We start from the raw sequence: 27603 nt of genomic DNA, 5'->3' as shown, positions 1-27603 counted from the left end.
GAACACAAGCTTTTGGTTTTTGCCAACGATATATTGTTCTACATTGTCAAGCCGAGAATCTCGATCCCCAACTTATTTGCTACCCTAAAGAGATACGGAGAGCTATCAAATTATAAGGTTAACCTTAGTAAGTCAGTAGTTTTAAATATCAACGTTGATAGACAAGAAGTAATTAAACTTAAGGAAATATTCCATTTTCCGTGGAGTAAAAAAATTCGTTATCTGGGAGTTACTTTAGCAAATTCCCAGGAAAATGTATCGCTTAAACTATATCCCACTCCTTGACGAGATCCAGCAGGAAACTAAAAAAAGTATGCATCTACCAATCTCTTGGATTGGTCGAGTAAATACGGTTAAAATGACTCTGGCCCTGAAGATCCTGTATAAAATGCAGCTACTCCCAATCCCTTTAGCGCAGACCTTTTTCAGGGTTTTAAATAATATTATCACTAGATTTATATGGAAAAATAAGAAGCCACGGATTGCTTTCAAAGTCCTGACCAGGGGTAAAGCACAGGGTGGTCTGGCTCTTCCAGACTTTAAAAAATATCAAAGAGCGATAGTATTATCACGGGTGTTAGATTGGGGAAAGGAATCGATAGATAAAAGATGGGTACATTTAGAAAAAGATTTGAGTAATGCAAAACTACACCAATTAATTTGTAATCCCCCACACTTTAGGAAATTAGGCCCCAAGGCACACAATATAACAAGATACACTTTGAAGTTATGGGATCAGTTACACAAACAAAATGCATGGGAGTTTAACTCGCCATTTATTTATTTAAAAGATAATGAGTTTTTTCAGCCAGGGATGAGGAAATTGGGAGGGAATTGGATAAAAAATAAAGATACACAATTGATAGATATAATGAAAAATGGTAAAATTGTCACTTTTCAGGAGTTAGACCTGCTCAAGGACTTAATGAAAATAGACACGTGGCGATATAACCAGCTTGCGTACTTTATTAAAAGCCTCCCTGGTCCCATTAGAGATAAGAAGAACCTCAGGCCATTGGAGAAATTATTCCTGAAGAATAGAACAATAAGGAACATAACAGAACTATAAAAATTATCGAGAGATGAGGGGGAAGCAGTGGAACCGTCATATTGCATTAAATGGGAAGCCGAACTGGATCTGCATCTAGCGGAGTGACTTGGGAGGCCATTTTTAACGCAACACATAAATCAGCAGTGGACACGAGAACGATAGAAGCAAATTTCAAATGTCTTGCCAGATGGTACATGACACCAAATGGAATAAATAAGCTTCAACCGGAAACTTCCGGAAACTGTTGGAGGGGGTGCGCGATTAGGGGAACGATGGCCCACCTCTGGTGGGAGTGTCCAATTATAAAAAATTTCTGGCAGGAGGTAATTAAGATCACACAGGAGATAACGGGTAGTGAGGTTAAGGTGGACCCCTGGGTGTGCTTGTTCCATGGGACAGACGGTCACACTAGAAAATACAATAGATCTCTAATTCCGGTATTACTTAACTCTGCAAAAATTCTAATCCCAAAAAATTGGCAAGAGGTGGAGGACCCTAATATCCGAGAATGGTTAATAAGGATTAATGAAAGCTATATTTTAGAGGCGGGGGAGTGTGATGACACTTGGCCTGAAATTGAAACAGACCTGGATAGAGATAAGTGGGCAAAGTGGAGATTCTTTAAAAAATCAGGGAGATTTGCTGAGAAGTTCTTGCAATGATACATGTTATATTGAAGCACGACAGCAGCAGGAGGGGGGGGGGGTTGGGGTTGAGATGCCACGAAGCATACTTTGGGTTCATTTTTGGTGGTGTGTTTGGTTAATTTTGTAAAGAATAAACAAAGATTTTTTTAAAAATGTATAAAAATTAAACAAAAGCGAAGGCCATGCTACTATGATGTGACGATAATGAGAGGGGACAAAAATGAGCTAAATGGTGATTTTTAATACCTCTCAAGGAAATCGCTGAAGTAGCAAAAAAAAAAAAAAAAGATGGACACTGAGCATTCTGCAATGATGGGCAAGGCTGCAGATGGATACTGATCATTCTGCAATGATGAGCAAGGCTGTAGATGGACACTGATAAGGCTGCATTGATGGGCATTTAAAATGTAAGTTTTTTTTCTTAAGCTTCCCTCCTAAACTTGGGGTGCGTGTTATATGCCGGCGCGTGTTATATGCGAATAAATACGGTATATTTTTGACTCACTACTGCATCATTTTTTTTTAATGAAACTGTAAAGTAGAAAAAGTTTAGATTAAATCATCAGTCTTCATAATAGAAATAAGAAATATTCCACAATATAAAATCGTTGCGGTAGCCTCTATACCACACATGGCTTTCTTTGTGGCCCTTAGTAGTTTAAGGATAAAAAAAATGCATACCAACTGTTTTCCAGCTCATAAGTTAGACTAATTTTTCTACCAAACACTTTAGGAAATCTTTTATGGCCCGTATTCCTGGAATTAAACATGGAATGTTGCATTACTATAATGTCACATTCCGAAGTACCGTCATCTTTTTCTGGAATTAAGTAGGTGTGACCCCCAGACACGACGTGGGAATAAATAACAGTCTATTTTAAGAGCAAAGGTGAGCAAATTGATAATTTTTAGTAGATGTCTTGAACAAATCATTTGCTTTCATAAACATCATTTTTTTTTAAACACCCAGTTGGATCTGTAACTTTTTCTTTTCCTTGGTTTTGATATACTGTATATGGTAACGATCCCTTTTTCTCCAAATAAAATTAATAATCCCAATTAGCATAAACGCTGTTAACTACATGTGGTCTTGTAACCCTTCTGTTACAGGCATAAATTATAGGAATTTCTTGTCAAACCAATTGTCACTTAAAAAATCTTGTCTAATAGTCTCCCATCTTATCCTGCATACTGGCTAAAATATTAGATGGGTTAGACAGGAGAATATATGCATTGGCTGCCAAGTTCAGATTGCTGGAGGGCAGAAAAGAGTGACTGAATCTCCAGTCCTGGTAGTCTGATGTTTTATTCAGGGTGGGTAGAACTTAAGTAGGACTGTAAGCTTCAGGCACATCACAAGAAAGGGTCAAGATCCCTAACAGAAATAATTTAGTTGCAGGAAAGTATAGTCTTCTTACTCCAGGCTAAAATAGCTATATACTATAAGTTACTAGAGACTGACAGAGACTAACAGCATAGTACAACAAAAAAATTGTACAGATATGTAGCATTGTTATTAAACTTTTAAATGGAACTTCCTTTAATCACTTCAGCCCCAGAAGGATTTACTCCCTTCCTGACCAAAGCACTTTTTGCAATTTGGCACTGTGCTATTTTAACTGGTAATTGCGCGTTTATGCAGTGCTGTACCCAAAATGAAATTTGCATCCTTTTTTTCTCACAAATAGAGCTTTCTGTTTGTGGTATTTAATCACCTCGGGGATTTTTATTTTTTGTGATATAAATGAAAAAAGACAGAAAATTTTGAAATAAAAGATATTTTATACTTTTTGTTATAAGAAAAATCCAATATAAACTAAATTTTAGTCATACATTTAGGCCAAAATGTATTCAGCCACATGTCTTAGGTAAAAAAAATTTCAATAAGCGTATATTTATTGGTTTGTGCAAAAGTTATAGCTTCTACAAACTATGGTACATTTACTGGAATTTACGCAGCTTTTAGTTTATGACTGCCTATCTAATTTCTTGAGGTGCAGGGCAGTACAAAACCCCTCCAAATTACCCCTTTTTGAAAAGTAGACACCCCAATGAAATTTCTGAGAGGCATGTTGAGCCCATTGAAAATTTAATTTTTTTGTCACAAGTGATTGAAAAATGACAAAAATATATATATATTTTTACATAAAGTTGTCACTGAAAAGTTGTCTCTTGTGCCATGGGTATATGTGGAATTACACCCCAAAATACCACGTGTCAGACTTTTTGGGAGCCTAGCCACGTACAGGACCCCGAAAACCAATCACCGTCTTCAGGATTTCTAAGGGCGTAAATTTTTGATTTTACTCCTCACTACATATCACAGTTTCGGAGGCCATGAAATGCCAAGATAGCACAAAAAGAAAACAAATTACCCCATTTTTCAAAGTAGACACTCCAAGTTATTTGCTGAGAGGCATATTGAATCCATGGAATATTTTATATTTTGCCACAAGTTCCGGGAAAATTACAACCTTTTTTATTTTATTTTTTACACAAAGTTGTCACTAAATGATATATTGCTCAAACATGCCATAGGTATATGTAAAATGACACCCCAAAATACATTCTGCTGCTTCTCCCGAGTATGGGGATACCACATGTGTGAGACTTTTTGGCAGTCTAGCCCCGTACAGGACCCCGAAAACCAATCACTGCCAGGATTTCAGGATTTCCAAGGGCGTAAACTTTTGATTTCTTGCCTCACTACCTATCACAGTTTCAGAGGCCATGAAATGCCAAGATAGCACAAAAGCGCCTCAAATGACCCCATTTTGGAAAGTAGACACCCCAAGCTATTTGCTGAGAGGCATGTTGAGTATTTTGCATATCCCGCTTTTTGTCACAAAGCTTTGAAAATTAAAAAAAAAAAAAAAAGTTCTTTTTCTTTCTTCATTTTCCAAAACAAATGAAAGCTGCAAAATACTCACACATTTCAGGGCCTCCGAAACTGATAGGTAGTGAGTAATATCTACATTTTACACCCTTAGAAAGCGGTGATTGGTTTTCGGGGTCCTGTACACAGCTAGGCTTCTAAAAAGTCTCACACATAAGGTATCCCCGTACTCAGAAGAAGCAGCAGACTGTATTTTGGGGTGTCATTTCACATATACCTCAAGCATGTGTGAGCAATATATAATTTAGTGACAACTTTGTGTAAAAGAAAAAAAATAGTCATTTTCCCAAAACTTGTGGTAAAATATAAAATATTCCATGGACTCCACAAGTCTCTCAGCAAATAGCTTGGGGTGTCAACTTTCCAAAATAGGGTCATGGGGGGGGGGGGGTGCTATCTTGACAATTCAACAATTCAGGGCCTCCGAAACTGACAGGTAGTGAGAAAGTGAAATCACAGTTTTACGCCCTTAGAAAGCCTGAATGCAGTGATTGGTTTTCGGGGTCCTGTACATGGCTAGGGTCCTAAAAAGTCTCACACATATGCTATTCCCATGCTCAGGAGAAGCAACAGAATTCATTTTGTGGTGTAATTTCACATATACTTATACCACGTGTGAGCAATATATCATTTACTGACAACATTTTGTAAAAAAAAAAAATATGTAATTTTCCCAAAACTTGTGGCAAAATAATGGAAAATTTCCATAATTTCCATAATTCTCCTTTCCTGATGGACTCCATGGCAGCCTACGCATCCTCCTCTCCAATGCTATAGGACCCCATTTCCATAAACCCATGAATTTGAGCTCACTGCGTTTTGTAACTAGCCAATTCTTGATTTATGGGTGGGAACTCTGTCTGCCATGGAGTCCACCAGGAAAGGAAAATTACGATAAGTGTTTGATAGGAAATTTTCAGTTTTCTTGATGGACTCCATGGCAACCTATGTGTGGGAAATAACTAACCAAACCACACGGGTGGGCATTTTTCCCGTCAACTGTCAGGATACTTTAACCAAAGTTTACAGAAGATAAGGATGCAGGTTCCACACAATAATGCGTCATGAAGGTGTTGATGGGGGCCCATGAGGCCGCCCTGCAGATGACATTTGGAGCCTGGTGTCGGGCCATCGCCCAGGAAGTTGCGATGCCCCTGGTCAAATGTGCCATCACCGCCTCCGGAGGAGCCAAGCCCTGTAGGTTTGCTGGATAGTCTGGACGATCCAGGATGCTATCGTTTGGGAAGCAGCATGTTTCCCTCTGTTTCTCCCAGAGAACAAGATGAACAAATGATCTGAGCGCCTAAAGGTAGCCTGAAGATAATCTTTTAGTGTTTCCCCTATGTCTAGTGGATGAGCCTCCGAGGCCAGTGGAGTTTTGATGTGGGCTGGACAATCTCCTGATTCTCGTGGAAGACTGATGTGACTTTAGGCTGCGAATTGAGCATGGGTATGAGCACCACCTGGTTTGGAAAAAAGGTGAGAAACAATTCTTTGTGGCCGAGGGCCCGGTCTCTGAAACTCTCTTGGTCGATGTGATGGCTACAAGGAAAGCAGCCTTCGCTGAGAGATCTTTAATGGAAATTGGGTCAGATTCCCTGGTACTAGATTCTGTGAGTGAGTCCAGGACAAGGGAAAGATCTCATTTGAGGAATCTCGGCTTCCTTTGGGGCCTAAGTCTTGCCGCCCCTCTGAAGAACTGCCGGACCAGCGGGTGAAAGGCCCGCGAGACTACCAAGAGGGGCTATGGGGCTGAGACTTGGACTCTAAGGGAGCTGACCGACCAGATCTAGTCCAGACTGTAAAAATTCTAGGATGTCTTGCACTCCTGGGTCCCTGTATGATCTTCCCACAAAGGAGAGACTTCACAAACTTGGCCCATATTCTTCCATAGACTTTGTTCATGTTTGCCCTCCTTGAACTCCTGAGTGTGGAAATGACGCCTGAAGTACAGCCAAGGGCTTTCAGCCTCTCCCTCTCAAGAACCAGATCATCAACTTCGTTAGCGCTGGGCATGGATGCAGGACTGCCTCCTGGGACAGGAGATCCAGTCTGAGGGGGAGAGGTACCGGGTCCCAAAACTGAGCTGGGTTAGGAGGGGAAACCACAGCTTGTTTGCCAGTAAGGAGCTACTACTACTACTACTACTACCTCAACGGCCTCTGCACGGAGCCTCTGCAGGAATCTGAGGCTGACCGGGAATGGGGGAAAGGCATACGCCCCGCTGAAGCACCACCGATCTGTTAAGGCACCCACCCTGAAGGCCTGGCTGCAATGACCCCAGGTGTATTACTTCTTGATTTTGAAGTTGCAGGGGGATGTGAACAGGTCTACTTCGGGATCGGCTCCCAGGGGCAGAATACACTTGAACGTCTGTGTGGAGCGACCACTCGTTGTCTAGTTGCACTCAGGACAAAAAGTCCGCCTGGACACTCTGTCCTCCTCGTTGATAGACTCCCGAAATGTTGGCCAGATTCTCCTGGGCCCATGACATGATTGGCTGAACTTCTTGGAGTAAGGAGCTCCATGTCCCCCCTTGTCTCTTCACAAAAGAGACTGCTGTGGTGTTGTCCATTCTTAGCAATGCTGATTTTAGGAGGTGACTAAGGGCCCAAAGGGTGCAAAAGGCTGCACGTAGTTCCAGAATATTCGAGCCTGGGTTGTGTAGGTGGCATTGTGAGGCCCTCAGATGTGAGGAATTTAGGGCCAAGCTCACCCAGTCCCGTATGACTGGGATATTCTCTACTGGCAGAGAGATGGTATTTTCGATTGTGTCGAACTGAGCTCCTAGGTACACCAGGCGCTGTACAGGTTCCAAATGGCTTTTTTATAGGTTTAATAACCATCCGAACTTGAGCAGTGTCGCAATGACTTGAGCTCCGTGGATCAGCAGCTGCTCCTTGTCTTGGGATAGCATCAGAAGGTCGTCAAAATAATGGTATAGCCGTATTCCTTTTGTTCTGATGAAGGCCACCACAGCCAGAAGAACTTTCGAGAAGACCCGAGGTTGTCAGCCCAAATGGGAGGCAGCTGAACTGTAGTTGTTCTTACCCGACCGCAAACCGGAGGTATTTGGGAAAACTCTTCAGCTACCGGCACGTGGAAATAGGCGTTTTGAGACTAGCCAGTCGCTTGGCTGCATGGCTTGCTGGATGGTAGATAGGGTCTCCATTTTGAATCTTTTGTACTTTATGAACTTGTTCAGGTATGTCAAATCTATCACCATATCACCAAGCTCCATGAGCCATTTTTCTTTATCACCAAAAAAAGAGGGGAATACAGACCCTGAAACTTTTCACCTTTTGGAACGGGCACCACGGCTCCTTGTGCCACTAGCGAGTCCTCATAGGACAACAGAACCTGCTTCTGTTCTTCTGCCCGGGGTAGCAGTGTAGGGATAAACCTGAGGGGAGGAGTATTGGTGAAGGACCACGTGTGACCTGACGAGACTGTCCTGATGGTCCAGTAGTCCGAGATCGAGGCCCAATCTCAAAACAACTTGGAAGGCTCACGCTCGCTGGACGCCTGATTCTTGGCGGACTTCTGGAAGGCCGTCTGCCCCCTCCTCCAGCTCCTTCTAAAGTCTTGGCCCGGCTTATAGAAGTGTGCTTCCCTGCATCTTCTCTGCTGGGGCCTCTTCTGGCCAAATAGGCGCTTGTTATGGGGCAAAAAAACCCGACTTCCCACCCGGGCTAAGGCGCTATCCAGCTTATTGACGAATAACGAGGGCCCCTCAAAGGGGATCCTGCACCAGGCCTGTTTTGACGCCGGGTCGGCGAGCCAAGGGTGCTACCACAAGGCCCGCTTAGCTGTGACCGAGGATAGCATAGCCCGGGCCAGCAGGTGCATAATGTCAATTGAAGCTTCCCCCCAGGAAAGCCAATACCAGCTTCAGTTCTTGCACAGCCGAGCCCCTGGCCACTTCTTCCGAGATGCCCCTGAGCACCGAATTCCCATTTTCCATCCAAGCTTCCATTGCCTTGGCCCAGAGCAGGCTTACAGGCCATACCAGCCAAGCCATAGATTTTCTTGAGGTGTTCTCTTGAGCCCATCTTTAAAGAACATGGCATCTTCAAGAGGAAGCGTAACATGTTTTGCTAGACGCATTAGTGCTGTGTCCACTAGAGGGGCATTTTCCAGGTGCTTCACATCCTCAGCTTTAAATGGGTAGAGCCTTGAAGTCTTGCTTGACAGAGAGGTTTTTCTGTCTACTTTGCCTCACTCCTCCACGAGGAGTGGAAAATTGGAACGTTACCTTCCCAGATGCCTGAAGAATTTTCTCTGTTTATCTGGGGGTGTTGTAGGTTTCTCCCATTTCAGGGCTTCCTTGACCGCTTTAATTAGTGGTGAGACCAGGATGAATTCAAAGCCACCGAGGAATTCATCTCCTTCCACCTCGCTATCTGAAGACCTGGGAGATGTGTCATATGGCTGGGATAGACCCAGATCCTCTTGGGCCTAGTCAGCCAGAGAGCCTTAAATATTGGTGGACTGGCTCTGCGTGTGGGTTGTACCCCATTCCTTTAGGGACTGCTGCACCACACGTTTTACTAGAGACTCCATCTGTTGGTTTCCAGTCTCTCTTTCTCTGACTGCCCAGGCATAACATGGTTTACATAATGACTTGCCCTCTGGGACTTGTGTCCCACATCCCCAGCAGCTGTCATGGTGGTGGGTGCGGTGTCTGGAGGAGGAATGAGAACATCTCCCCTGTAGTAGATAGGTCCTAGATGGGGATTCATGGCGTTTGGACCTAGATGAAAAGTGCGCAGAAGCATTCCAGCCGCCATGAGAGGCCAAAAACACTAGAGCCAGGGAAAAGAGAAAGAGAGAGAAAAAAAGAGCATAGATCACATAAGCCGCTGCCATGGAGGAGTACCGTTGTGCCAGGAACCGTCTTCAGACCCTGCCAGTCAGCTGCACCATGCTGGACGTACTATCCTGGGCATACACAGGCTGCCCCCAACCACTGGGACATTATGCCTGGAGCCACTCACCTGCTGTGGCTGGGCCCTGGGCTCTCGCACCGCTTTATCAGTATGCCCGACTGGCCCGCTGGGGGCTCGTTCATCTGGACTGGACATCAAACGAAACATAAGTGCATATGCTGTGTTGGTCAAGAGGAGGACAAAAAAAGAACACAGTCTCTGGCAGTGAGCTCAAATTTATGGGAATGGTGTCCTATAGCATTGGAGAGGAGGCGTGGTAAACCCCACACGTAGACTGTCATGGATGCCATCAGGAAATAAAACATTCCATGGACTCAACATGCCTATCAGGAAATAGCTTGGGGTGTCTACTTTCCAAAAAGGGGTCATTTGAGGGGGTTTGAACTGTCCTGGCATTTTATGCACAACATTAGAAGCTTATGCAACACATCACCCACTGTTCTAACCACTTGAAGACAAAGCCCTTTTCTGAAACTTTTTGATTACATGAAAAAATATATTTTTTTAGCTAGAAAATTACTTTGAACCCCCAAAATCGCAGCGATTTTTCAAACTCAATTTTTGGGGAAAAAAAACACTTTTTGGAAGTTTAATGCACTAAAACACACTATGTTGTCCAAATGTTTGGTAAAATATAAAAGATGATCTTATGTGAAGTACATAGATACCCAACATGACATGCTTTAAAATCACACACAACCGTGTAGCGGCGACAAACTACATACATTTTTAAAAGCCTTTAAAAACCTTTACAGGCTGCCATTTTAGATTTACAGAGGAGGTCTACAGCTAGAATTACTGCCCTCGATCTGATGTTCGCGGTGGTATCTCACATGCATGGTGCCGACGCTTGCGTTCACCTTTGCGCATGAGCACGAGGGGGCAGGGGTGCTTTAGGTTTTTTTAATTATTATTTATTTTGCCATTTTATTTTATTTTTACACTGTTCCTTTCATTTATTGTTTTTTATTAGCATTTTTATTGTTTTTACAAGGAATGTAAATATCCCCTATGATAGCGATAGGTAGAGACAGGTGCTCTTTTTAAAAAAAAAAAATGGGGTCTATTAGACTCTAGATCTCTCCTCTTCCCTCAAAGCATCTGACCACACCATGATCAGTGTGATAAAAATGCTTTCCCAATGGCACTGTTTATATCCGGCAAAACTGAAGTCATGAAATGCTCGTAGTTTCCCGTTTCTTAGGCCATAGAGATGATCAGAGACGTTCTTGTCTCCAATCAGCTCTATGGTCAGCTGGCGGAACCACTAGCTGCATTCTCGGGTTCCCTGGTGGGACAGGAGAGCCAGAGAAAACCATGGAAGACGGCGGGGGGAACGTTCCCTCCCACTACTTTTAGAAGCAGTCTAGCGGCTAACTAGCTGCTAGGATTGCTTTTACATGAAAGCCGACCGCTGGCTGAAAAAAAGGAAACCGAGGTGATACCTAAACCTGCAGTTTTAACCACTCAAAGTCTAGCAACATACCAGTATGTCGCTGGTCCTTGTTGGGCATACAGTTGTGCTCATAAATTTACATACCCTGGCAGAATTTATGATTTCTTGGCCATTTTTTAGAGAATATGAATGATGACACAAAAACAATTCTTTCAATCGTGGTTAGTGTTAGGCTGAAGCCATTTATTATCAATTAACTGTGTTTACTCTTTTTAAATCATAATGACAACAGAAATTACCCAAATGACCCTGATCAAAAGTTTATATATCCCAGTTCTTAATACCGTGTATTGTCCCCTTTAACATCGATGACAGCTTGAAGTCTTTTGTGGTGTTTGTGTATGAGGCTCTTTATCTTCTCAGGTGGTAAAGCTGCCCATTCCTCTTGGCAAAAAGCCTCCAGTTCCTGTAAATTCTTGGGCTGTCTTGTATGAACTGCATGTTTGAGATCTCCTTAGAGTGGCTCAATGATATTGAAGTCAAGCGACTGAGATGGCCACTTCAGAACCTTCACTTTATTCTGCTGCAGTCAATGACAGGTCGACTTGACCTTGTGTTTTGGATCATTGTCATGTTGGAATATCCAAGTACATCCCATGCACAGCTTCCTGGCTGATGAATGCAAATGTTCCTCCAGTATTTTTTGATAACTTACTGCATTCATCTTGCCAACAATTTTGACCAAATTTCCTGTGCCTTTGTAGCTCACACATCCCCAAAACATCAGTGATTCACCTCCGTACCTGCCTTGTTGACTCCTCTCCAAATGTAGCATTTGTGGTTGTGGCCAAAAATCTCAATTTTGGTCTTATCATTCCAAATGACTTTGTGCCAGAAGGTTTGAGGCTTGTCTCTGTGCCGTTTGGCGTATTGTATGCGGGATACTTTGTGGCATTTGCGTAGTAATGGCTTTCTTCTGGTGACTCGACCATGCAGCCCATCTTTCTTCAAGTGCCTCCTTATTGTGCATCTTGCAACAGCCACACCACGTTTTCAGAGAGTCCTGTATTTCACCCGAAGTAATTTGTGGGTTTTTCTTTGCATCCCAAACAATTTTCCTGGCAGTTGTGGCTGAAATCTTAGTTGGTCTACCTGACCGTGGTTTGGTTTCAACAGAACCTCTCATTTTCCACTTCTTGTTTAGAGTTTGAACACTGCTGATTGGCATTCTCAATTCCTTGGATATCTTTTTATATCCCTTTCCTGTTTAATACAGTTCAACTATCTTTTCCTGCAGATCCTTTAAAAATGATTTTGCTTTCCCCATGACTCAGAATCCAGAAACGTCAGTGCAGCACTGGATGAAAGATGCAAGGGTCTGTCAGGAGTCCAGAAACTCATTGACTTTTTATACACACACACTAATTACAAGCAAACAGATCACAGATGAGGATGGTTACCTTTAATAGCCATTCAAACCCCTCTGTGTCAACTTGTGTGCATGTTATCAGGCCAAAATCACCAGGGTATGTAAACTTTTGATCAGGGTCATTTGGGTAGTTTCTGTTGTCAAAATGATGTAAAAGAGTAAACACAGTTGATTGATAGTGAAAGAAAAGTTTTTGTGTTATCATTCATATTTTTTGAAAAATGGCCAAGAAATCATAAATTCTTCCAGGTTATGTAAACTTATGAGCACAACTGTAAATTGTAATGCTTTTTTTTTCATGCAGCCTGTGGGTTAAATGAAAAAAGACAACCTAACAGATTCCTCCATTCACATTGATTGATCGGTGGTATGACCACTATTAGAATATCGCCCTGCATCCACTTCTAATGATGGGCATACATGCACAATTCTTTTTTTTCATTCAGTCCATGGGCTGAGGAAACAAAAAGAACCTAACAGATTCCTCTATTCACATCAGACCATGTGTATAAAGAAATCTCTGCCAAGTAAAGTAAATAAAAATATATGCAATCCACCCCTAATGTCCACCCCTGCCCCTATGCTTCGGCATATATGTTCTTTTTTAACTGTGGTGGTGAAATCATCTCCTACAGCACTGGAGTCACAGATTTATGTATCATGAGAGCAAACCCTGTTGCTGTCAAAATAAACTAACCCATGCTGCAGCTGAATGGCGTACATGCAAAGCAAATAATGGTTAACAATAAAACAAAGTAACATTACAGTATAACAGTAGGACATACCTGCAAAATAAACACGATAAAACACAGTAACAATAAATCTTTACAGTTAAGCATAAAATACAGTAAAACAGAGCAGAACAATAGAGAGAGAACAATAAAACGACAACTATTTTTGGCTTTTTTTTTAATTTATATTATTTTTATACTTTTATTGTAATTATAAATGTTCCAGCTTAGGGTCTCTCAAAATACGATGGCCATCTTTTTTTTTTTTTTTTTAATTCTTTATTTGTAGTTTTATCAATACAAAAACCATATCCCACCAAAACCATTACCATTACATTTCAAGGATCACATATTAATCACATTCACCTACAACCCCTACCACTCCCTCCCCCCTTTCCTGCAGAAGGACTACCCAAGGGACCACCTTCTAAGTTAAATCTAGCCAGTCTCCAATGACCTTCCGCCATTTATACTGTGTTTGTTATCTCCTCCAAGTAACTCCAAGACCTTTTAAATCTTTGCCAACCTGCCCATTTCCCCGTCCGCTCCTCCCCCCTCGTCTGGTACCAGTTCCCTCTCGTCCAAACACTCAATATTATATATTTCATTTATGTTAAATAGCCAGTCTCGTGTATTTGGATTTGACAGTTCCCGCCATTTCCTGGCGATCTGTCTTTTAGCTGCGTCGAGCATTATAGGGACCAGGGAGGACCGGTATCTTTTTACCGACATCGTTGTACCATGGAAGAGACAAACCCAAGGGTCCTCTGCTATTTCTTCTCCAGTGATCTCTTTAATCAAGGATATGATTTTTTCCCAGTAAATCCTAATGGTGGGGCATTCCCACCACATGTGAGCCATTGTTCCCAGACATACACACCCCCTCCAGCAGGCACTAGATTTCGAGCTATCCATTTTGCTTAGTCTATCTGGGGTGGCGTACCATCTTGCAAGACATTTATAATGAGTTTCCGTTCTTCTTGTGTCTAGTGCTGAATAGTGTACCAACTGCAGGATCTTTTCTAATAACGCTTTACTGCATTGTGACCCCGACTCCTGCTCCCACCTTTTAATGTAAGGAGGCCCCTCTAGTTCCATCTCCGTTCCCAAGATCCTATATAATTGAGCGATCACACCGCCTGTTTGCCCCCTCGCACAGAGCCGCTCAAGCGGTCTATACTCGTCTTCACTTCTTAGTGGTTTTGGTAGCTTGTCTATGAAGTGCGAAAGCTGGAGGAACCTCCAACCATCTATCACCCAGAACTCCGATTCCTTCCCTAACTCATCTAACGTGCGAATTTTCCCTTTACTCAAAAAATTTTTTAATTGAATACAATCATCTTTCAACCAATTCCCCCCCACCTCCCTCCTCCCGGGTTCAAACAATATATTATTTTTCATGTAAATCAATGCTGAATTATATGTCCATTTATTTCTCTTGTGTATTAAATCCCAATATTTAAAAGTGTTGCGTGTCAAGACTGCCGTATTACTACTAAGTGCTCTAAATTTAGGTGGATTCCACAAAACGTGCCCTAGATTAGTGTTACTTAAATTGTGTTCTATGTTTACCCATCTTTTCTCCGATTCCTTCTTAGACCAATCAATAACTCGTGCTAAAACTACAGCTATATAATATCTATTGAAATCAGGCAAGGCGAGCCCGCCTTTTTTTTCCCCCTGCTTAGAGTTGCATAAGAAATACGTGTTTTTTTGCTTCCCCAGACAAATTTCGCAATCAAGCCCCGTAGAGCTCTAAAATAGTACCTGGGCAGAGGGATGGGTACCATCTGAAACTTATATAATATTTTAGATGTCAGTACCATTTTTACCGCGTTTACGCGTCCAAACCAGGAGAGAGGTCTTGACGATAGTCTCCTAGCTTCCTGCCTGATCTCATCCAACAATGGGATATAGTTTTTTAAGTACAGTTTTTTATAAGTGTTGGCTAATTTTATCCCTAAATACTTGATTTCTTCTTTCCACGGGAAGGGGAAAACTTCAGCTAGGTGGGCCTCCTCTTGTTTTCCTATACTGATATTTAATACCTCTGACTTCTTTACATTTATTTTGAAGTTAGAGATGTCCCCATAAACTCTAAGAATCTGACACAGGTTCCGGAGCGTAATTCTGGGGTTCGTGATGAAGAACAGAACATCGTCGGCAAATGCCGCGAGTTTATGCTCCTCAGTTCCTATCTTCACTCCACTACAGTCAGGATTGTTACGGATAGTGGCCAGTAGAGGCTCGAGAGTCAGCACAAACAAAAGAGGGGAGAGAGGGCACCCCTGCCTAGTCCCATTTGACATACTAAAGGGCTTTGAAAGGGCTCCATTCACCTTGACAGAGGCCGTGGGATTATTATAGAGTATTTTGATCCATGAGATAAACCTCGGTCCAATTCCCATGGCTTCAAGAGTTTTCGTCATGAACCCCCAGTCTACCCTGTCAAACGCTTTTTCGGCGTCAATCGACAGGAATAGAGCTGGGGGCCCACCCTGTTTGCTGGCTTCCCCCAGGAGTACCGCTCGCACCCCATTGTCCCTACTCTGTCTCCCAGGTACAAAACCTGCCTGGTCTGGGTGAACCAGATAGGATATTTTTTCCTTCAGTCTATTGGACAGTACTTTCGCGTAAAGTTTAACATCTGTGTTCAGCAGCGAAATGGGTCTATAACTTGAGCAAAGCCTGGCATCCTTCCCCTCTTTTAAAATCAACGTTATCGTCGCGGCTAGAGCTTCCCTCTCCATTTCACAGTTAGTGCCTAATTCGTTCCAGTAGTGACACAGCCTGGGTACCAATATACGTTTTAATTTTTCAAGATAGATAGTGGGGAATCCATCTGGACCCGGGCTCTTACCCTTTGGAGAATCTTTTAATGCGGCAAATATTTCCTCCTCCTCAATAGGTCTATCCAGGATAGATCTCTCCTCCTGAGATAACTCCGCCAATCCCGACTCCTTCAGAAATTCCTCCCCTCTACTACTACGCGTGGGGTCCTCTGCTCCATGTTGCCCAATAGAATACAAAGACGTATAGAACTTTTTAAATTCCTCTGCCATGCCTCTACTGGTCACTATTACCTCGCCTTTTTTATTTTGAATTTTTTCAATAAAATTTCGCCCCCTTTTTTTTCTTATTACTCCAGCCAGATGTTTACTCGACCTATTCGCCCAGAGATAATTATCCTTCGTTATCTTGTTAAGGGCTTTCATAGTATCCTGCTCCATCAGATCCCTCAACTCCTCCCTTTTGGCGATTAATTGGCGATAGCAATCCTGACTCTGCCCCTTAGACTTTTTATGTACCTGTTCCAAAGAGAAAATTTCTTCTATTAACCTTTCCCTTTCTTCCTTTCTCTTTTTTTTCAGCCCTGCTCCCAGAGACATGAAGATCCCTCTAATGTAGGCTTTGTGTGTTTCCCATAAGATAGAGGGGGATACCTCTCCTGTGTCGTTCGATTTAAAGAAGAAGTCCACTTCCTCCTGGACCCTTTCAACTACCTTTGGATCCTTCAACATGGATTCGTTAAGTTTCCACGAGAAAGGTTGTCGTTGCCATTCTGGGATGTTCACCTTCATCACTACCGGGGAGTGATCAGAAAGGGATAAAATTTCTATTCTGGTTTCCTTTACCCACTCCAACATACTGTGGTCCACAAAAATATAATCCAGTCTGGAGTAGGTCCCGTGCACAGGGGAAAAAAAGGTAAAATCTTTCTCTTTGGCATGCTGCATTCTCCATGCATCCATTAGCTGGCAGCGAAATAACCTCCGCCCAATTGAGCGGATCGAAGCTTTTCTTATCCCCTGGGCACGGGACGTGCTGTCCAGATCTGGATCCAGGCAAAAGTTGAGGTCCCCCGCCAATACCACCTCCCCCTCCCTAAACTCCATGAGCTTTGTCAGCACTTGTCCCAAAAAAACTGTCGGTTTCTGTTGGGACAATATACATTCACCAAGGTAAACATCCTATTCCCCATTTTGCCTTTCAATAAAATATAGTGACCATCAGGGTCCGTCATTCTATCTACTAGTGAGAAATTCGATGCTTTCGAAAACCCAATAGCAACCCCTTTTGCTCTTTTAAGGGGAAAATACGATGGCCATCTAACATCTTTCGAGACCCTGTGTAAGTGTGCCTTAGGACTGTGCCGTGCTGTACCCTATGCTAATACTCAACTAGTATATGGTAGCGATGGAAACAGTCATCAATGCAGAGACCAGGTTGGTCAGGACAGGAGGGACATTAAAAGCGGATGTCATGCCTACATCCACGTTTTCTGTAGACACATCTTCTTTGGGGTGATCTTTTGGGAGGAGTACCAGGGCGGACATCCGGAAAATGCCTCTCATGCAGCCGGCTCCTTTTACATTTGCATTGGGAAGTTGTCTGTCTTTGTATCCTTGGTGGCTGCGCGGCACTACTTGTGCTAGCCACTGCACCAGCTTGAACTGCACTTATGGGATGTGCCACGTCACCAAGTGATACTGAAGTGCTGGTTTGTCTATGGCCAGGATGTACAAGGCTGCTGGTGCTTGCCAGTTCACCAGAAGGTTGAGTGGCACTAGTACTGGCTCTCTGCTCCATACAAGAACCCTGCGGTTGTTGCACCTCAATAACAGAAGAACGGGGTTGGGTACGCCTGACCTTAGCAGGGACCACTACTCCATTGCCAGAGCTATCTGTCAGAGTGCCGCTGCTCTCTGCAGGTTTGTATATTGAGCCTGAATCTGACAGTGAGGCTTCCCCTTCGCTCTCATCTGTCATGCTCAGCAACGTATAGGCCTCTTCACTAGTGTACCACTGTTTGGACATTTTGGTCACTAAATTTATAGGTACAACTAGTGCGACTCACAGGTAAAAGAGCAACCAGTTGTCAGTGACTGCTTGAATCGCTACAAGAAAATTAACTGTTAGTGCTAGCAGGGATCAGGCGTGACTCTGCTAATGCTGCAGTTTTGTGTGCTGTGTTTTGTAAGTGACAGTGATCTATTGATACTGCACTTGGGTGAGCTGGGCAGAGGGGCTAAACTGCAGGTGCTGGCAGGTGTCTTAGGCTGATCCTGCTAACGCCGTATTTTTGGGAACACTAAACTATTGGGGTTGCTAGTACTGTATAGATCTGATCAGATCAAAGATATTGATCCATTTAAACACTATACTAGTAAGGGAGGTGTATGGTGTGTGCGTGTGTGTTAGCGCTACTGGGATAGCAGCGATACTGGCATAGTAGGTGAGGCTGAAAAAAGACACAAGTCCATCCAGTATTACATTGTATAGCCCTGTATGTTGCGGTTGTTCAGGTGCTTATCTAATAGTTTTTTGAAACTATCGATGCCCCCCGCTGAGACCACTGCCTATGGAAGGGAATTCCACATCCTTGCCACTCTTATGCCCCGTACACATGGTCGGATTTTCCGATGGAAAATGTCCGATCGGAGCGTGTTGCCGGAAATTCCGACCGTGTGTGGGCTCCATCAGACATTTTCCATCGGATTTTCCGACACACAAAGTTGGAAAGTACGGAGATAAAATTTTCCGACAACAAAATCCGTTGTCGGAAATTCCAATCGTGTGTACACAAATCCGACGGACAAAGTGCCACGCATGCTCAGAATAAATAAAGAGATGAAAGCTATTGGCCACTGCCCCGTTTATAGTCCCGACATACGTGTTTTACGTCACCGCGTTTAGAACGATCGGATTTTCCGACAACTTTGTGTGACCGTGTGTATGCAAGACAAGTTTGAGCCAACATCCGTCGGAAAAAATCCTAGGATTTTGTTGTCGGAATGTCCGAACAAAGTCCGACCGTGTGTACGCCCTATTATAGTAAAGATCCCTCAACGTAGTTTAAAGTTAAACCTCTTTTCTTCTAATTTTAATGAGTGGCCACGTGTCTTGTTAAACTCACTTCCGCGAAAAAGTTTTATCCCTATTGTGGGGTCACCAGTATGGTACTTGTAAATTGAAATCATATCCCCTCTCAAGCGTCTCTTCTCCAAAAAGAAAAAGTTCAGTGCTCGCAACCTTTCTTCATAACTAATGTCCTCCAGACCCTTTATTAGATTTGTTGCCCTTCTTTATACGCGCTCCATTTCCAGTGCATCCTTCCTGAGGACTGGTGCCCAGAACTGAACAGCATACTCCAGGTGCGGCCGGACCAGAGTCTTGTAGAGCGGGAGAATTATCGCTTTATCCCTGGAGTTAATTCCTTTTTTAATGCACGCCAATATTCTGTTTGCTGTATTAGCAGCAGCTTGGCATTGCATGCCATTGCTGAGCCTATCATCTCCTAGGACCCCCAGGTCCTTTTCCATCCTAGGTTCTCCCCCTAGTGTATAGATTGCATTCATATTTTTGCCAACCAAATGCATTATTTTACATTTTTCTACATTAAACCTAATTTTCCATGTAGTTGCCCACCCCATCAATTTGTTTTGATCTTCTTGCAAGGTTTCCACATCCTGCCGAGAAGTTATTGCTCTGCTTAGCTTAGTATCATCCGCAAATGCAGAGATTGAACTGTTTACCCCATCCTCCAGTTTGTTTATGAACAAATTAAGTAGGACTGGTCCTGGCACAGAACCCTGTGGGACCCCACTACCCACCCCTGACCATTCCGAGTATTCCCCATTTATCACCACCCTCTGAACTCGCCCTTGTAGCCAGTTTTTAATCATGTACTCACCCTATGGTCCATGCCAACGGACATTATTTCGTAAAGTAAACGTTTATGGGGTACTGTGTCAAATGCTTTTGCAAAATCCAGATACATCATGTCTACGGGCCTTCCTTTATCTAGATGTCAACTTACCTCCTCATAGAAGGTTAATAGATTGGTTTGGCAAGAACGATTCTTCATGAATCCATGCTGATTACTGCTAATGATACCGTTTTCATTACTAAAATCCTGTATATAGTCCCTTATCATCCCCTCTAAGAGCTTGCATACTATTGATGTTAGGCTAACTGGTCTGTAATTCCCATGGATGTATTTTGGGCCCTTTTTAAATATTGGGGCTACATCTCCAATCCGCTGGTACCATTCCAGTCAGTAGACTGTCAGTAAAAAATGGTAACAATGGTCTGGCAATTACTTGACTGAGTTCCCCAAGTACCCTTGGGTGCAAGCAAACCGGTCCTGGTGATTTATTAATGTTAGGTTTCCCAAGTCTAATTCTAATTCTGTCCTCTGTTAGCCATGAGGGTGCTTCCTGTGATGTGTCACGAGGATGAACACTGCAGTTTTGGTTACTGAAGCCCCCCCGATTCCCTCTTGAAGACTGAGGAGAAGAATAAATTCAATACCTTCGCCATCTCCCTATCCTTTGCAACCAGATGACCTTCCTCATTCCTCATTCTTTATGGGGCCAATATGGTCTGTCCTCCCTTTTTTACTGTTTACAGACGCTGATGCCGACACCTAACTGATGCTAACTAGCTAACCCGTGACATTGATACGGTGATCAGAAAAAAAATCTGTACACTATACTAATGCCACAGTGACAGGGAGTGAAAGGGTTAACTGGGGGTGATCAAGGGGTTAAACCTTTATTAGGGACTATATGGCGGGTACCCTTAACCTATCTGAGACTACCGCTAACTGCCCTAACGCTGTTTAGAGTCACAAGTGACACTAATACAGTGATCAGAAAAGAGATCTGTACACTAAACTAGTGGCACTGTGACAGGGGGTGAAAGGGTTAACTGTGGGGTGATCAGAGGGTTAAACATTTATTAGGGGGTTAAGGGGGGGCACCCTAAACCTACCTGGGCCTACCACGACTGCCCTAACGCTGATTAGTGTCACAAGTGACACCAGTACAGTGATCAGTGAAAAATCTGAAGACTGCACTAGGTGGCACTGTGACAGGGAGTGAAAGGGTTAACTGGGTCAGCGATTAGAGGGTGATCGAGGGGTGAAAAGTGTGCCTAAATATACTGGTGTTAGTGTGGTGTTGGTGTACTCACAGTAGATGTCTTCTCCTCACGCACTGGAACTGAAAAGGGCTCCACGAGGGGAGGTGACATCACTTCCTCTGCCTGTGTTTACATTACACAGGCAGAGGACAGTCTCTTATTTGTCAGAACCGATCAGCAGGTACAGGCTAGAAATCATTGGCCTGGGCCTATAGATCGATCGGTTTTATAACGAATCCGATTGCCGCGGGCACGAGCGCCGTACTGGTACAGCGAGTCATGCAGCCGAGCCAATCTGCTGCAGTATTATTCTAACCACTACACAAATAGTTCAGTTAAGCTTCTTAACATTTATAAAATAAACTGAATAGTTCTATTTTGTGTTATCAAGCTGTCAGTTACCTGAATTATTTTTTCAATAAACCATGGAACAGGTTGCAAGTTCATTTTTGCAATATTTTCTTTTAGTGCCTCGATGAAAAGGTCATAATCTGGCTTAGGTAGAACCACTCCAGGAAACAGATCAGAAATAATACCCTGACAAAAGAAAATGCATGACATTTATAAAGGAAATAAAATGTTCTCATATAAAATGAACCTTACATTTTTACTTGAAAGCGCATTCAAAACAGCTTTAAAAAAAATATCTTTCCAACTCAGCATTAACAGAATTATTCAAGTTCTCTTTATCCTATAGAGACTACTTAGAAATTTTTCACAAAAGATTCCTGCAACCTTCACCCAGGATTCTTCCAATTGAATCCAATTAAAAAAATGAGTGAATCTCAGGTGAAAGTTGTGTGACTCTTGGGAAAAACATTAACAATATATGCTTCCCATAAAAATGAAACACAGTAATATCTGTGATAGTATTGATAGGGTAAAATAGAATAGCCATTTCATTTATCAAACATTTATTTATGATTTTCAAAATATGTATTTCTGATTAAGCAGATATATTTGATCCAAATTGTTAGAAGCCATATTGTGTAACAGCTGTTGTGTTCAAATGCTATTTACACCTTCATTTGCAAAGATTGATATCTCAGGCCTTTTAAGACCTGTTCAGCCAAGGACCATTGGAAATGACAAACTTATGTGAACCAAGTATTCTGCATTTCAATCAAGATTTGACTTCAAAGACCCTTTAGCTAGCTAGTTTCCACCCTTTGTTAAGACATATAAATTGTATTACAAGGCCCTAGCTAGACAGAGCAATTCTTTTGAAACTAACATGTACTGTGCTTGTGCTGCTCTCATTGCCTGTAGCTAAACTACAAGCTTGTATAATAAAAACATCTATTTTTAATTTGGCTTCGGCAGTCAAAATGTTACTGAAACCCATGAGTCTTGAGGTTTCCTCTACAGCAGGGATATGCTAACCTTTTGGCTACATTCACACTGGGACGGGGGTGCGTTAGCGGTAAAGCACCGCTAGTTTTAGCGGTGCTTTACGGTTGATTTAGCAGCGCTTTTCTGCTGCTAGCGGGATGCTTTTAACCCCGCTAGGGGCCGAGCAAAGGGTTAAAAGAGCCTGTGTTGCGGCGCTGCTGAATCGCTTTGGAGGCGCTTCGGCAGCGCTGCCCATTCATTTCAATAGGCCGGGCATTTTGGGAGGGGTGTATACACCGCTCCCATACCTCCCCAAAGATGCTGCTTGCAAGACTTTTTTTCCCATCCTGCAAGTGCACCGCCCCAGTGTGAAAGCACTCAGGCTTTCACACTCGGGAGGCATGAGAGGCACTTTTCAGGGACTTTACAGGCGCTTTTTTTAGCACTAAAATGCTTGAAAAGCGCCCCAGTGTAAAAGGGGTCTTTTACAAGAACATCCCCGCCTTTTTTTTTTTGTTGAGTAGAAATTGTGCTTAAATGTGAGGTTTATTTTAAAGGATTGTTATTGCAAACAGTGCCATAGTCTGATAAATGTATGGGGTTAACATATGTAGTGATAGTATTCAGTATAAAAATTAATGACTTTATATGCCGTTATATTACATGCAATGCAGACCAAGTTGTCCAGCAACTCCCTGCTTATAATGCATTCTTCTGGCCTCTCTTCTGGTTGTTCCCTTTTAACTCTTCCTTACATGGTCCTGCCTCCCTATTATTACCTTAATCCTCTTCAAAAGAAATTATGATTTTAGGCTTGCTGTTATTGAATCATTTAGATTGGAGGACCAACATTCCATTTCATTTTGATCATTATCCTGGCATGTTTACTAAACATAACTTACATTGTCATTCATTGTTCTAAACTGGTTTATACAAAATATTTTTTTAAAATGTATTACTAACCCTCATAAAGCTTCAGATTTAATTTAAAATATTAGCACCAGTAGAAACCAATGGTCTTGGACGAGCAGTTATGCCCTCAAGAATGTAACTCGTAGTTGATTACTTTAAAACCCAAACAAAATTCTAACAATAAATGTATGAGCAAAGTATCTAGATTCACTTAACAGAAGCATTAGCCAGTATTCCTTGAATTTTACTCTTCCAGTACACAATCGCTTCTCAAAGGATGGAGCCATCTTAACTGACAGCTTCTAAACCTTATGGTAATGCACCACCCCACTATACCCGAGCATATTCTTTTTGGGGATAACTCAGCCATCTGGCTTGATGCTTCTAATGGCTCAACCAGGTTTTCAAGTAACAGTAAGATGGGTGCTCTGGTTACAAGTTACATATCTGACTTCATACAACTTTTACCAGGACCAAAGAACCCACCTGTTTTGTTACTGTAATATTTTTGCTGAAAATTGGGCTGACCCTTTTTAAATCTTTTTAAATATGAGCAGTGCTGACTTCATTTCCTCTCTTCTCTGACATCTCTGAGATCTACTCTGCTACCTCCTTTGCCAAGCTATCCTTCAAACTTCCCGCCATGGCCCAACCCACTGCATTCACCATGGTTGGTCTTGTGCAGGGCCTTTTTTTCCGCCGGAACTCGGCGGAACAGGCAGCCCTCTCTGCTCTGATCTGTCATGTATCTCACACTAGCGCTGAGATCTTCGGGTCCCAGCACAGCAACATACAGCTACCTGTGTTGATTCAAGCAGCTGCTTCCATTCCCTCTTCTAACACTGTGGCACAGAGCAGAGAGCAGAGAGCAAAGGAGCCCTGAAACTCCGCCCCAGCTACAGTTCTCAATTGTATGAGGCATAACACATGGACTGGAGCACTGGATCAGCAGTGGAAGAAGTGAGGGAGTTCTGAATGAAAAAGGGGGGGGGGAGCCCTCCAGAGACTGAGTTCACAGTGAGAGGATAACTGTGAAAGAAGGGAAGGGGGGTGGAAATTTGTCCAGAGAGGAGAACTGGGAAGGGAGCTTTGTACAGAGGTAAGAGCTGCAGAAGGCAGAGCTGTGGAGGGTGGGGGAGGTTGTGTAGAGGTGAGAGCTGTAGGGGAAGCTGGGGGTGCAGAGGTGGGTGGCAAAGGTGAGAGCTGTGGATTGGGGTGAGCTTTAGATGGGGGTGCAGAGATAATATGGATGGAGGTGCAGAGATGACTTGTGGACTGGGGGTGTAAGCTGTAGTTAGAGGGGTGCAGACGTAAGATGTGTGATGGGGGGGGGGGGGGTGAGTTGCGGATAGGGGTGCAGAGTGGAGCTGTGGACAGGGAAAGAAGAGGTGAGCTGTGGATGAGGGTTGCAGAGGTTAGGTGTGGATGGGGCACACAGAGGTAAGCAAAGAGATAAGCAGAAGTGAGGATTTGATGGTTACTTTTGGGGGGATACTTGAAGGGGAAGACCAGGGAAATTTGCTGGGGAACAGTAAGACCCCTTTCACACTGGGGCAGTGCAGGCGATAGTGGTAAAGTGCTAAAACTAGCGGCGCTTTACTGCTGTTATAGCAGTGCTTTGGCACCACTAGCGGGGCGCTTTTAACCCCCATGAAGGGGTTGAAAAGGGGTTAAAAGCGACCACTTAGCACTGCTTTCAAACCGCTTTTAAGGCGCTTTGAAACCCTGGCCCATTCATTTCAATGGCAGGGGCGGTGGAGGAGGGGTGTATACACCCCTCCTCCACCGCCCCAAAGATGCTGCTTGCAGGACTTTTTTTTTCCTGTCCTGCAAGTGCAACGCCCCAGTGTGAGAGCACTCAGACTTTCACACTGGGGCTGCAGAAGAGACAGTTTACAGACACTATTTTTAGTGCAAAAATGCATGTAAAGCGCCTCAGTGTGAAAGGGGTCTAAAGCATACAGAGTTAGCCCCGGTTCACACAGGGGCGGCACGACTTGCAGGTCGCCTCACCGAGGCGACCTGCACACGACTTCCACGGCAACTTGCAAAATGACTTCTGTATAGAAGTCTATGCAGGTCGCCTCAAGTCGCCCCCAAAGTAGTACAGGAACTTTTTTCTAAGTCGGAGCGACTTGCGTCGCTCCTATTAGAACGGTTCCATTGTACAGAACGTGAGGCGAATTGTCAGGCGGATAGGTCGCCTGACAAGTCGCCCCTGTGTGAACGGGCACTTAGTGACTAAGAGTACGTAATGTATGGCACAGGGTGCAGGGTCCAGTGGTATGAATTATGTAACACCTTGTACATTACATACTCAGAACCGCTATACTCTGTGTTCTGTGCTGTATGTTACATATCTAAGGCCTTGGTATGGTACTCCTGAATGCTGTACTCTGTACAATGGGTTTTGCATTACATACCCCTGAGCCCTGCACTCTGTATGCTGGAATGCATATTATACACTTTACAACTGCTCTCTGTGTGCTGGGCTCTGTGTTACATATTTATGACCCCTGCACTCTGTACACAGGGCTATATGCTCCATATTTCTGAGAACAATGTAATGTATGTAATGAGAATAATCAATGTATTCGCATTGAATGTAAGTACTATCCTGTTTGCTGCTTTTTTTTTCTGCACCCTGTGTAATATGCACTGCTCACAATTGCACAATACACACTCCTGAGCCCTGTGTGTTATAAAGTCCTGAGTCCTGTACTTTGTGTGGTACACATTCCTGAACCATGTGTGATACGTAGTTCTAAGGCCTCACTTATTACAGTTATTTGACGCCACTGTACTTCTCTACTCTAAGGAAAGTGTGTCTGGGGGTGGAGTTTGGGCGTGGTTTGGGATGGAGTTTGGGTGTGGTTGTGGGCAGGGATTTGGGCTGGGAGGGCGAGTTCCTGCACCTATTTTCTGAGAAATAAAGCCCTGGTATTGTGACTGATTTTCTACCATCAGATGTGAACAGGCTTGTGAATATGAAGGATAGACAAGACTATTAATTGTCACTGTAATTTGGCTTCTTAAAGTGGTTGTAAAGTCAAAGAGTAGGATTACTGCCAGCCCCTCTTTTCTAATAAGGTAAACTATACAGTGTAAATGTACATTTACTGCTAAAAGGTTTCCCTCATCCCCAGCACTGCCTTATCAGAGAGTGTCACTTAGCTGAAAACTCCCTATGTTTTTTATTCAGAGAAAATCTATCTTAATGTTTTCAATATTTTAGTTCTGGCAGATAACTAGCTCTCAAGAATGTAATTAGTGCCAGTCAAGGAGATAATGGATAGATGTGTGAGTTATGGATTTTCTTTATGTGTTCAGAAAGTGTGATAAAACATTACCTCTCATTGCAGCGATTGATAAACCTTAGAGTTTATATTATTGGTAGGCTTACAAGTGTAAAGAAAATCTATCAAAGTACATTAACTGATGTATTGTTTTTTGTTTTTTTTGTTTTTGTTTTTTCGGAATACATGCATATAGAACAGCTATACAATTAACACTCACTGGAAATTTATACTTGATATGAGTGACATATTAAAGGTGTACACTGCCACGGGGTGTAGACCTTGTCTGGAAGAGATTTACTAAAACTAGTGCATACAGAATCTGTTGCAGCTGTGCACAGTAACCAATCAGCTTCTAAGTTTTAGCCCCCGTTCACATCAGGCTGATTTGACATGTCAAATCGCATGTCAAATCGGAGCCTATTGCCGGTGTCTTGCCGAGAAAGTTCCCCCGGCGGATAAGGACCCCCCCTGTACTGCGCAGGCGCAGCGCATGCGCAGTACGAACTACTATGAGTCGCCGAAGATAGCCGAAAATCTTCAATCAGCTGTACACGGCGCCTGCGCCCTAGGTCCAGTGCCCGAAGCGTGGCGAGCAAAGCGAGCCCGCGAGGGGCCCTCTTACAGGCGCTGTGTACAGCTGATTTCCAACTATTCAGCTTCGGCTATTTCCGCCGGCTCCTACTGCGCAGGGGGGTCCTTATCCGCCGAGCAGAACTTTCTCGGCAGAACACCGGCAACAGCACCGTCTGAATCGGTGCGAAGCCAACTTTGCGGCATCGCACCGATTTCCAAAAATAGTTCCTGCGCTACTTTTGGTGACTCGCAATGAAATGCAGGTTTGAAATTGTGCAAGTTCAGCTGAGCTTGCACGATTTCAAACCCACCTCCAATGTGAATGAGGGCTTATTGTCAAAGCTTAATTGAACAAGTTGATGCTAGAAGCTGTTTAGTTACTATGCACAGCTGCACCAGTTTCTGTGTGCACTAGTTTTAGTAAATCCCCCCCCCCCCTTTGTGCAACCAGTGGCTGCTTTA

At 43.3% G+C, this 27603-nt stretch overlaps 1 protein-coding gene across 2 annotated transcripts in view; it reads right to left on the bottom strand.

Moving 5' to 3' along the window:
- The window catches only part of DNAH3 (dynein axonemal heavy chain 3), an 827768-nt gene that overhangs the window by 229897 nt on the left and 570268 nt on the right, over positions 1-27603 (bottom strand). For both annotated transcript variants that reach the window (XM_073591059.1, XM_073591058.1), the window contains exon 34: positions 21428-21562. In XM_073591059.1, coding sequence (XP_073447160.1) covers positions 21428-21562 — 135 coding nt within the window. The remainder of the gene's footprint in view (positions 1-21427; positions 21563-27603) is intronic.

This window comes from Aquarana catesbeiana, linkage group LG06 (assembly GCF_042186555.1).
Source record: "Aquarana catesbeiana isolate 2022-GZ linkage group LG06, ASM4218655v1, whole genome shotgun sequence".
Taxonomy (NCBI): Eukaryota; Metazoa; Chordata; class Amphibia; order Anura; family Ranidae; genus Aquarana; species Aquarana catesbeiana.
Note: the sequence above shows the minus strand (reverse complement) of the source record. Positions and strands in the feature narration are given on the sequence as shown.